At 41.2% G+C, this 12,242-nt stretch overlaps 1 protein-coding gene across 4 annotated transcripts in view; it reads right to left on the bottom strand.

Moving 5' to 3' along the window:
- The window catches only part of CPEB2 (cytoplasmic polyadenylation element binding protein 2), a 112,391-nt gene extending 100,694 nt beyond the window's left edge, over positions 1-11,697 (bottom strand). Inside the window, exons 1-2 of one of the 4 annotated variants that reach the window (XM_061583824.1) lie at positions 9,339-11,697; positions 2,661-2,951 (exon numbers count right to left, since the gene is read on the bottom strand). In XM_061583824.1, the coding sequence (XP_061439808.1) occupies positions 2,661-2,951; positions 9,339-9,932 (885 nt within the window). In that variant the 5' untranslated portion in view covers positions 9,933-11,697. The remainder of the gene's footprint in view (positions 1-2,660; positions 2,952-9,338) is intronic. The other 3 variants (XM_061583826.1, XM_061583825.1, XM_061583827.1) reach the window with 3 other exon arrangements.
- Between the last annotated feature and the right edge of the window lie 545 nt (positions 11,698-12,242).

The raw sequence follows: 12,242 nt of genomic DNA, 5'->3' as shown, positions 1-12,242 counted from the left end.
ACTGGATCAAAGAAATGGCAGTGAGAAAGAGGTGTTTAACCATTCTACTAAGTACTTATCTGTTACAACTCTTCTAGTACAGCTACTTTTCTTCCATGTGGTTCAACACATGTGGTTTTGCAAAGAGAAACCTGGAAAAGGGAAACCTGGAAATTGCGGGGAAAGGGTGTTTGGAATAAATGCAGCAGAAAAGGGGGAGGAAGGGTTAAACCCTTCTTCCTCCATTGCAAAACTGCTGTGTCCTAACAGAAGGAGCTATCAGAACTTTGTTACATGCATTTTCATTTAACACGTAGCTAGCATTCTACTTAGGAGAAACAGTCAATCATCTGAATTTATGTCCCTACCCTCTCTTGATTAAACACCCCTTCTTCATGTTTTCCATTTAAAAACTTTGATTTCCAAGATGTTTCCAGCATGGTATGCAAACAAAGCAGAAAAAGTTAGCACTCTCCCAAATAAGATATACTGCCGGAGCAGACCGCCTACATAAAAGAAAAAAAGGGTGGGAAAGCTAAAAGGTTCTTAAAATGGCATGGCATCCTGGCAGGGGATGCTACTAGCTGGGTAGATACTGTCTTTCCTCCTCTTCTTACTCCCTTTCTCCCCCCCCCCTTTTTTTAAAATGACTGCGTGAACAATCCCATGTTTTAGTGTTATAGCCTGGGAGCCTCAGTATGATAAAATTACTTTCAAAAACTATATAAAATGGTGTGAGCAAGGTATAAAATATGCATCCTATCAGTGATGTCACAGATAGGTGATCATGACATTTATGAATCTTACTTCACATAGCAAGCACTAAGTAGTGAAGTAGAAGGAATAAATTAATGTTTTCCCAACAGCAAAGAATTGTATTTCTCAATTTCTTCTCAATAACAACACTTAATTTTATTGCATTTATATACCACCCCATAGCCGAAGCTCTCTGGGACTTCCTTGAGAGCAATCTCTGGATTCCTCACAGTAAATGCAATGGCACTACACGTTCACAAGCTAAATATATTGATCATACCAACCACTACTCTCATTGTAAAATTAAGGTTTCTTGGTATTTTGAGAATACTTCGCAACAGAGGAAGCCAATGCAGAGGAAAATATGTGCTGATATATGGGATACTGGTTTAGCAGTGAAGTGTCCAAGGTGAAATGGAGTATGATCTCCAATTCCTGAATGACAATTTTACCTAGTTTCCAACACACAATATCCAAGTTGCTTCTCACCACAGCCATATTGACCATAGCACTTTTTCTAAAAAAAAATTACAGAATGTATAAATTACTTTTCAATTTGCATTCCCAAAGCAGTAAACAAAGTAAACTATGACACGTGAAACCTTAACAAAATTCTTCAAAAGCCACCAAATTATCTGCAGCAGCACATGCATCGCTTTCAGGCATACACCTCAAGCTTCTGTGTCACTCAAAGTTTCACAAACTCATAAAGGACAGCTGGTCTAACAAAAACAATATTATTAAGTTTAAGTATACAGTATCTAATGAACCTAAAACTCAAGTGTATGAAAGATGGTTTGCAAGAGCCCCAGCAAGTAGGGTAAATGGTTTTATGCAATTTCAACTCTGTCCAATGCAATTTGCTGCAGTTATATCTGGTTACTTCCACATAATTTCTACACATTTCTACACTGCAGGATGCAAGTTTCCAAGCTAAATATGGAGCACAAAAGCCCACCAGAAGTCTAATCAGAGTCAAATAAAACAGTTACTTCCTCTATCTTTGATCTGAGGCGATCTACAATGAAATTCCCTTTTGCTACAACATAACACAGTTGCTTTATAGTTTGTGATCTTATACACAAGTTCTTTTCTCAGTACTGTCTAGGCAATTAGCTCAATTGCTTTCTCTGTTTGATTTTCCTTATATGCAATACTTTAACATTGCTTTTGATACTATCTTATTATACCCTATGCCTAGCCTTGGTTGCAACATCTACTAGTGTAAATGTGTTCTGTATTTTTCTATACAGCCCATTAATGAAAACAATGAACAGCATAAATAGCACCAAACTCTTTAAGCACCAAGTTGCTCATTTCAGTGGTATGAAATGCAGGAAAAATGGACAAGGAAACCGGAGTTAATTTACATAGAAAATATATTTATTTATTTATTTGATTCATATCCTGCCCTTCCTCCCAGCAGGAGTCCAAGGCCAATATGACTAAAGTAACCTGTAAAAAAAGGAGAGAGTCTGGCGTTCCAATTCTAAACATTTGCAATGCCCTTTTTGCAATGGCAGCATAAAGTCATTGCTATATTGGTGTAATATCAAGATTTGCAATGCTAGGTATTCCATGCTACTAATTATTCACCTTTGCAGCAAGTCTCATGGTGTGAAACATTGCTCTCATTTGTGGATTTGATACATAAGCAGAGTCTGATTTTAAAAAATGCAATGACAATACATGTAGCTATGGAGTCACATTTTAAAAAGTTTTACACTAAGGAACTTTTGAGTATTCTCATTCACTGACTAAAGAGAAAAAGAACTAAATAACATGAGCCATTAAGGAGATGTAACTTCAGCTGAAAAATACATTCTTGGCCATTTCATTTATTATTTAAAACAATTATGTTGACAAAAACTTATCAATCTATAACATTAAAAGTCAAACAACATCAAAAGGCTGTAGTTACATACCATTCTTACCTGTAAGGGTAAGAGCGTGTTACTGTTGTTGTCTGTTCGGAAAACATTATCTTCAATCCATGATTTTGGAGTTAGCGATGGAGTAGAACGAGTAAATTTAGGCGGTGCTATGACGTTACCAGAAAATGGCTTCTTTAAGGGAGAGATCTGGTTCATAGTTCCGGGAATTCCCATGTTTCCAGTTCTGCGATGGTCTCTACCATGCACACTTCCCCATGACATATTTCCTGTGCTCCAGCCAGTACTCTGATGGTTGCTCCAAGGTGACGTCTTCAGAAGAGGCTGGGGAGGGGAAGGGGCAGGAAGAGAAAGATTAAGTTACTTGAAAATATTTCTGATGAATTTGGTGAGATGATCAGGTAACACAGCCTAAACGTATGCATGATTGTTCAGAAATTTTATGTTAAATTCATGGGCTTACTCCCAAGCAAGCAAGTTTGAATATTACAACTTTTCAAAGGGGCTTTTTTTCAGAATAACAGAGTGAGATCAGGCCAAGAGCAGAATCATTAATTTCCCAAAAAATCCAGTATATTTGTAGTGATAACATGAGAATGATACAGATAACTCCCTGAGTACACACTGGAAATTGCTATGAAAGGTCAAGCTCTACTTACTTCCATTCCAAATTTTGTATGCATTTTTCTAGGACAGAAGTTGTGAACCCCTGCACTTTAAGTGCTAATCTGATATTAGCAAAGGAAATATAGCCCCTTTTTCTCTTTTTGTTTTCATCTCCCACTCAGTGTGATCTGTGTCCCTCTCTCATACATATACAGGCTTTCTAGGGAAACATTTCAGTGCCCTATACTAATGAAAGCAAAGATGTGGCTGTTCAAAAGAATAACAAACCCATTATCATATTTTCTTATTTAGTAGAATCTATTTCAACACTTTCCTTGAGGCAGTATTTGTGGACAGAGACAGAAACTGATGCATCAGGTTTTAAACATTTTCCCAAGAAAATGTCAAAACTAACTACACCCCAGATTTTTAATATCCTGAAGCAACCGGGCTTGTTCTCTTGTGAATTAGGATACATTTGTACTGCCTTCAAGTCGATTCCGACTTATGGTGACCCTATGAATAGGGTTTTCATGAGGCTGAGAGGCAATGACTGGCCCAAGGTCACCCAGTGAGCTTCATGGCTATGTGGGGATTCAAACCCTGGTCTCCCAGGTCGTAGTCCGTAACACCTTAACCACTATACCACTGGCTCTCCTGGAAACATTTAAGGTTCCTCAATTTGGAATGTTCAATTGAACTTAGCCCAGTGTCTCACTTCTGTATCTCTGACACTATTAAAAAAATAATTAAAATTAAATATGTGACATTCACTTAATACCTGCAACTAAAGATTTAACACAGAAAAGGGTATTTATTCCTATTTCAATGATGGTATCTTGCTAGATACATTTACTTTAATAATGAGAGATAATTACTTCACGATTACAAAAGTATGCAAGACTTACAGTGCAGTCCTATACAAGTCTACTCAGAAGTAAGTATTATGGGTTCCTTCCAGGTAACTGAGTGTTTGTTAGCTCAGCTGTCCATAGTACTTATGTATACTCCTTTCTGTCACACCAAAAGTGTGAAAGAAAAAAAAACAATTGTTCCAATTTTCAAAGGTTTCCCGCCTAGTTATCTGGAAGACACTCTTATTTCTCACAGCTGACCTAGTCAGTTACTTTTTACAAACTTAAGATAGCTAGACCTGAGATTTTTATCAAACAGCAATAGCTAGGCCATAATGTATCATTTAATACAATAAAAGCGTAAGTAGTTGATGAATCAATAAACAACTAGCAGAATAACAGCACTAGGAAAGGTAGAGGGAGATCCATTTCTCAGGGTGAAAGACACAAAAATGGTGCACAGAATAAAAATCCATAATACATTTTTCAGCTTTTGGTACAATAATTAATGTCAAAAAGTATGAAGTAAAACCTTCACAATACCACTGATATGGGAACACTTATAGCTGTGCAACGTGTAAGTCATTTATTGCTGTGCAATGTGTCAGTCTGCAATATTTAACAGTTGGCTTTAAAAAAAACACCTCACATTTTAAGGTTATTGTGTGTTAACATATTCCCAGCACAGGGGTAACTTGTAGTCCTCCAGATATTGTTGGACAACAGCTATCAGCCAGAGCCATCATGGCTAACGATCAGGAGTAATAGGAGTTGTACTCTAGCATCATCTGGAGGGCTACAGGGCACCAACTCCTGAGTGATTATGTGAATCAAACATCTCACAGGAATGTGCATTTGCTTCTACCTCCTCTTCCTTCCTTCGTTCCTTCCAGCTGGCACAGTCAGTTCCCACTACACAGAGAGCTGAGCAGTCCTCGAGCAAGTGCATCAAGGGACCAGTTGGACTTATTTAAACTCTAACACTTCTCCCCGCCCCTCTTTTGTCAACTGCAGTGAGGGCAAAGCAATTGAGCTGATTCGCTTTGGCTGTAGAGACGGAGGGACCCTGGGAAGGGTCTGCCTGCCAAAAAAGTAACCGGATGGAATCCTGGAGCATTCCCCCTCGAATACACACCTGGGCACATTAAACATTTACTATATAGTTAACTTATAGTACAATGCATACATGTCTACTCAGAAGTGTCTCTCTTCATATTTAATGGGGCTTTCTCCCAGGCAAATCAAATTGCAGTAATCAGACCAGCCTAAGATTCTGATGAAGTTCTGAAGCTGTACTACTTTTTTTGGGGGGGGGGGAATGGGGTTTGACTAGTTAAAGGAAGTAAAAAAAATGTCTATAATACAAGGACTTAGGCTGCAATCCTAACCAGGTCTACTCAGAAGTAAGTCCTATAGAATTCAGTGGAGCAACAGCCATGAGATAGGTTGGGCTGAGAGTTAGTGGCTGACCCAAGGCAGTAAGTGAGCAAAAAAAGATGGGTAAAGTAAATTTTAAAAATGTCAAATTGCACATGCTCAATGTATTTTTGTTGCTGTTTATCAAGACTTTGAGTGTGTTTTTATACAGTTGTATATGTTCATTATGTTTTTAAATATTTTAAAATATATTAAGTTGCCTACTTTTGTTGGTTTTACTCTTGACTTGAGTTCTTTGCATGGTTTAGGGTTGGCACTGGGGGAGAGGAGGGCTCTTGTACCTTTAACAGCTTTGTGGCAGGCAGATATTAAACAGAAATTAAATTAAGCATTTTCTAGTATGGAAATACAATTATGGGGAAAGCTTCACCTGTTGACATTCTGTCTGTTAGACATATTATTGTTGTCATATGAAGCTTCCTGAGCCAAGTGCTGAAGAGGATGCATCATTTCATACAAGTGGAACACTTAAAACCAGAGTCTAAATGCCCTGGCATCAACCAGGCTCTGTTCACCACTATGGGTGATTGACCTTTATCTCCTTCCTTTCATTTCCTTCAAAATTTGTTAACGTTGTTTATATTGCTGTAACTTGCCCTGGGACCTTCTGGTGAAGGGCAGGTAATAAATATCATTATCATATTTGTTTTTGTGATGAATAAAAAGTGACATTATTTAATGCTTCATTATGTAGTTTTTTAATTAACAGAGACTAAAATAAGAACGATTAGCATGTGAGGGTTGCAAAACTTGAAGTTACAAAGGGGGTCCTGTACACATAAAGTTTGGGAACCACCGCACTATACAATTGTTGCAATGTATAATATTAAAAAAGTGTACTACCTCTTGGTGGAGAAGATATATAAACCATTTTGGTACGATAATTAAGCTGACACTGACTGAAGTATATAATTATAGCTAATTATATGGTCAGTCTTGAATGTTTCATGTTGGAATTATAGAAGAAACATGCATTGTGCTGTAAACTAATCAGTGACAGTAAACTAATTTAAACAAGATTTTCATCTTTACAGCTGTTAGTTTGATGTTTATCAGCCAGCATTTTCTTAGTTATAAAGCTTAAAAAGGCAAAAGGCAGAAAATACTTTAGTTTCTATATTTCTATAATTCTTAAAACAGAGGAGATGAAATTAAAAACTGTTTTCTTATTTGAGTTTCTTCATTAAATACAACTTGTTATACTTTTATGTTTTGCAATTGTGGTTCTCTATTACAGAAATGCAATTGATTCTACAGACACAATCATAGTGGGTGACATTTGACCTCAATCCACTTTCGATCCCCTACACGGCCACTGACTCTCTCAACCATCTGTAAAATGGGAGCAGCAGCAATTTACTGGACTTAGGTTGTTTGAAGGAGACACAAGAGACCTTTCATAATGAAAGGCTTCAAAAGGGATCAGTAATGAGATCAGAAGGAAAATGTTTAATACTAGAACATAAGCAAACTACAATACTCTATCCTATGGACCAGGAAGTATAAAGCTATCCTTTATAGAAAAATACATGAAACTGTTCACATTGTATTGTCAGTATGTAGGGCTTTTTTTCAAGCATACTTCCAACCAATAGGAGAAAAGGATTTTAACCCACCTACAAAGTAGCAGTACGTACTGCTTGCAAGAAGACTGGGACAACCTGAAATACCACACTGAAACTTTTCTTGGCATCTATGGCTGCTTATGCAAGCTGCTTAGCACATAGCTCAAAGTTGCAAAATAAAATGTAAGCTGAAATTTGTGCATTGATCTATTCACATCCTGGAAGGTGAGATACTTGGGTTTAAGCTGCTTTAGATAGATTGGGCTATCAGATTTTGAGTTACCGATGATTATGGATTAAAACAAGACTTTCAGTAAGTATAACGTTTTTTTAAAAAAAAATCAAAATAAGCTAAGACACTTGTCTGAAACAGTTGTTCAGAACTACCCTGTTCTGTTCATTATGTAGTTAGGAAGTTGTTGATGGTGCCATCATTCACTGAAAAACTGAATGAAAGCAAGTAAAGTCTACATACAGCCAATGCAACAATCCAGTGAATATTTATTAAACATAAACAACTAGATGTAGGCCCTTCATTACTGACTTAACAATGGAATCCTATTCATACTTACTCCAGGTGTAAGCCTACTGAATATAGTAGAACTTATTAATTTTATTTAAAAGATTGCTAATCTGCCTTTTGAGCACGTGCTCCACAAAGTGGCTCGCATCTTTACTAAAAATACAAATACAATATAAAACCATTTACAAATATTCAGCTATAACACTAATGCAAAATGCGAATGCAAACTAGACAATAAAAAGCTAGTAATAAAATCCAGCAGATCTCAGCAGAGAAGTTCCAGTTCATGTACACGCAAGCATGCATAAAATTGCACTGGCAGCCTGACAATAAGCTCCTCTGAATTCTCACTTCTCAATAAACATGAATAAGATTGCACTGTTAAATGTAACACACTCAGATATGTTGAGGCCATATTATATACAGGAAATAAATGACTAATGGCATACTCCTAACCATGTCTACTCAGAAGTAAGTTTTACTGAATTCAATAAAGCTTACTCCTACACAAGTGAGGTTAGGGTTGCAGCTTTGGTCAAAAGGATTAAGAGGAGAGGTCAGCAGACTGAATGCTAATAATTCACTGTGAAAACCCGTTTCTAATGGTAAATAATGTAAGTTAAGAAAAGATGCACATATGACCTCTTCACACATTACCAAATTCCAACAAGGAAAGCACTTCAATGTATTGCATAACATAACTCCAGTACAGATCACAGTGACAACTACATTTCATATTTTAAAAAAATACAATTCACCCGTAGGAAGCAATGGTTGATTATTCAATGTACCCATGCTGTGCAAACAAACCCAAGATAATCCACACACGGGATTCATTTATTTAAAACACTGACATATTTTCTATGTTGGAATTTTGTAACTTGCAAAATTATCCCAAAGATTACATTGCACAATTGTTCCTCCTTGTACCTACACTGAGGTAACCTCTTCGCTGGAAAAGCCATATACATTGTCACAAGTGCTCCCTTGTGAGCACATAGGTTTGGGAGGCCTGATGTGGCACATCTTGTCTACTCTCACCCGCAGGAAAACTCAGGCTGTCTGCAGCAAGACCCCCCACCTATGTTCCCACATCAGCTGGTACAGTGTCACTACTATGACATTTCAACATGTGCATTTGATAACCCCTGCCTTAGTAGATTGATAATCCCATAGATTCACAGTTCTTTTTAGCCCCCAACCTCATTTCCCTGCAGTCAGTACATATGAACAGACACTTCCTATCCTCAAAAATTTCTGCTGCAGGATACAGGGCAACTCTTCGATAACCCTATACCGCAGGGTCAGAAATTGAAAAGCTATTAGAACATGGAAGCAGATGAGTATAGCTTGCCACCATAATGGCTTTGTCAATTATTATGAATTCCAGTTGAAAGCATAAGGGTTTGTAGGTTTGCTTTTTGACAGAAATAAATAATGCAAGGGTTTAAAAAAAAAATCTTCCAGTAAGTGGATTCACAGAGGCACATCTTCCTTTGACACCCTCCTTCATTTCATTTTATTTTAACGCTAAGTGGTTTTATTGTAGATGTTAAGATGATTTGGATCATTTTTTTCTGGGAAGCGAAATAACAAATAATTATCAAAAGTAACGATACACACTCACGCGTATATAGACACTATTTTCAATACCGACCCCCCGCCTGGGCTTCCCCACATCTCAAAGCTTCCCCTGCCCCGGGCTTCCGTTTTCCGCAGTACTAACCTGGTGGTGGTTATAGGAGTTCCTCTGTTGTAGGAAAGCGGCCGCCGCGGCCGCCGCAGCCGCCTGGTGTTGGTGGTGTTGCTGCAGCTGAGGGCTCACAGGGGATCGCCGGTTCTGCTGTTGCTGCTGAGGTAAATTAATCTGAGGCGGCGGCGGCGCTGCCGAGAAGGGGCTGTTGAAAGGCCCGACGGAGGCGGCATGAGTTGTCACTGGCGAGAAGCTCTGGAAGAAAGCCGGGTTGAGAGACGACGGCATCCCGCCGCCCGCCGCGTAGAAGCTGCTGCTGCTGCTCTCTGACGACTCTGGACTAGGTGGAGGGGCCATGGCGGCGCTGGTGGCCGGAGGCGGCTGTTGCTGCCCCGGTGGCGGTTGCTGCTGAGGCGGCGGCGACGAAGTCTGCACCGACCAAGGAGTGCCGAAGCCGGGCAGCGGCGGCGGCGAAGTCGTCGCTGCCGAAGCAGAAGAGCCGCCCCCGCCGTGATGAGGGCTGGCGAGCTCAGGATTCTGCAGGCTGCTGAAGCCGGAACCCAGCCCGCCGGGCAAGAGATTCCCAGCGCTGCCCAGCAAGTGGCTGTTGTTGGGGGGAGACTCCATACGGAAGAAGGAAGGGGAAAGCAGCCTCTCCTCCCTGTGGCCTTTAAAGCCAGCAGGTGTGAGGAAGGAAGGGAAGGCGGCCGCCGGCTCACCACCTAGCAGCCGGAGGCGGTGGTTGAAGAGGCGGCGACGGCGGCGGCGGCAACAGCAGCAGCGGGTACCACATTGGGGTCCGCCGCCCGAGCGAACTGGCGAGCAAAGTTACACCAGTCCGTGCTCTTCTCCCTCAGTCAGGGACAGGCAACCAGAAGTCCCTCGGGCTGGCTGCTTAAGGAGGAGCCGGGGAAGACGCCGCCGCAGCTTGCCGCTTCTTGTCAATGGGGCGACTGTGCTACTTCTGCTTCGGTGTAGGGAGAAAGGGCGTTGCTAACGGTGGCGAGAGTCTTCAGGGTGGTGGTTAGATTTATTCAGGAGGTGGCTGGTTCTGGTCTGGGCAACAGCTGCCGAAAAGTCTGGCTTCCTTCGGCTTCTGCTGGAAGAGGCTGTTTGTTGCCGTTGCTTGTTTAAAGTCCGGGTTGAGACTCGGGTTGAGAGTCAGCCGGGGATGCTTCCCCCTTGGCACCCCTGAAGCGGGAGAGAGGGGGCGGCGGCGGCGGTGTTGCTAGTGTGGCCGCCCGCTCAAGCCTTTCCTTCCCCGGCGGGTGCTTTTGCGAGCGTCAACCCCAGAAGCGGCTCATGTTTTGATGACGCGAGGAAGGCAGACCAGAAACAGGAGGAGAGGAGGAGGGGGGCGGCAGCCGCAGTAACGACCACCTTACCCCTCTTTGATGAGCTGCTGAGGCTGCTGCTTCTAGAAGAACCGGTTAAAGTGGCTAAAAGGGCAAGAATGAGGAAAAGCTGCTACCGATGCCAAGAGAGAAGGGAAGGAGCTAGCAAAGGGCAACGCCTCCTGCACCAAAACAGGATTCCTGGTGCCGCTGCTCAGATTTGCTGTCTGTAGAGTCCAAATCTTTCAGTTCCTCTCAATAAAAACAAAGGCTGTCCTTCTCCCCCCACCCAATTTTTTTTAAAGGAAGAAGCTGATCTCCCTCAGTGCCTATAGTACCCGCTGATGGCAAAAACCGACCTCTCTGGTCGATAAAATGTCTTTTAAAAAAGATTTTCACAAACAAAAACCTGTCCAGGACAAAAGACACCCTTCAGAGAATAAAGATCCAGAATACAGGATTTAAAAAATGGTGTATTAAAAAAAACAAATACGCTCTGCAGCTGTTTGTACTAGATGGTCACCCCATAGAATAAATTTCCTCATGCTACTAAAATATTCTTTGGGACAAAAAATTCCCTATATTAAAAATAGTCCCCACTTTAAAGAAATTAAACCCTTTTAAAAAGAAAAAATCCTTCCTAATATCAAAGATTTCACTGTCTGTATGTATAAAATTAAATCCCCCTATTTTGGTAACAGTCCGTATAAAAAAACCTCCGTCGCTGCCTCCATGTTCTAGTATCCAGGCCCTATATATCAGAGCGTTCTCTCCCACTCTGATCGAAAGGAATGGAGACTCCAAGCTATTCCTGTTTCACACAATATTCCCTATTTTTGGAGCCGGGTTTACGGCTCTACCTTCCCCATTAGCAGCGCCCCGGCCTGCTGCAGCGGTCACATAAGAACCCGGAACTGTCGTCACTGCCGTCACACATCACAATCCAACCCCTACTGCTAGGCCTGTCAACGTACCCGACACTTCATAAGGCCGCGCCTCCTTTTTAATAATTCATATAGTCCCCTCACCCCCATTCGTTTATCTCCTCTCCTTAAACGTCGGCTCTTCCTGGTTCGTCTTCGGCCCTATAATTGGACGATACCATGTAATATTTCTGATACACACAGAACAATTGGGGTTAAAACGACTGCCTGATTAGCTTTCAGTTTTAACTGGAGAAAATATATATTAGCTGACACAGAGAAAGTTAAATGTATTTTATCCGACTACGTTGGTAGGCGGTTGGGAAATAGTCTCTCCCCCGCAGAACTGTACAATCAGCGCCCCTGAGGAAACCAACCATCCGAAGCCTCGTTCGCATTGGGCTCTGGTAGCGCGACAGGGGGGTGGGGGCAAGCCTAGTTATTCGCTTTGCAACGTCATCAGTCATTTTTCGCAAGCCGGGAAAGTGAAACCGGGCGGGCGATGGAGCCTGAGGGAAGAAAGAATTAAAAAGATTGAGTTTTTCATCTCCCGCTGGCAAGATGTGCATTCATGTCTCTAATATGCCATCTGCTTCAGCCCTTTCTCATACAACCAAATACCAGTTAATAATTTCAGAATCAAGTGGTAAAGCTTTCCCTGGACTTTACAGAGTGTGTGC

This window comes from Rhineura floridana, chromosome 9 (genome assembly GCF_030035675.1).
Source record: "Rhineura floridana isolate rRhiFlo1 chromosome 9, rRhiFlo1.hap2, whole genome shotgun sequence".
Taxonomy (NCBI): domain Eukaryota; kingdom Metazoa; phylum Chordata; class Lepidosauria; order Squamata; family Rhineuridae; genus Rhineura; species Rhineura floridana.
The sequence above is the reverse complement of the archived record's forward strand: the minus strand, read 5'-3'. Positions and strand labels throughout refer to the sequence as shown.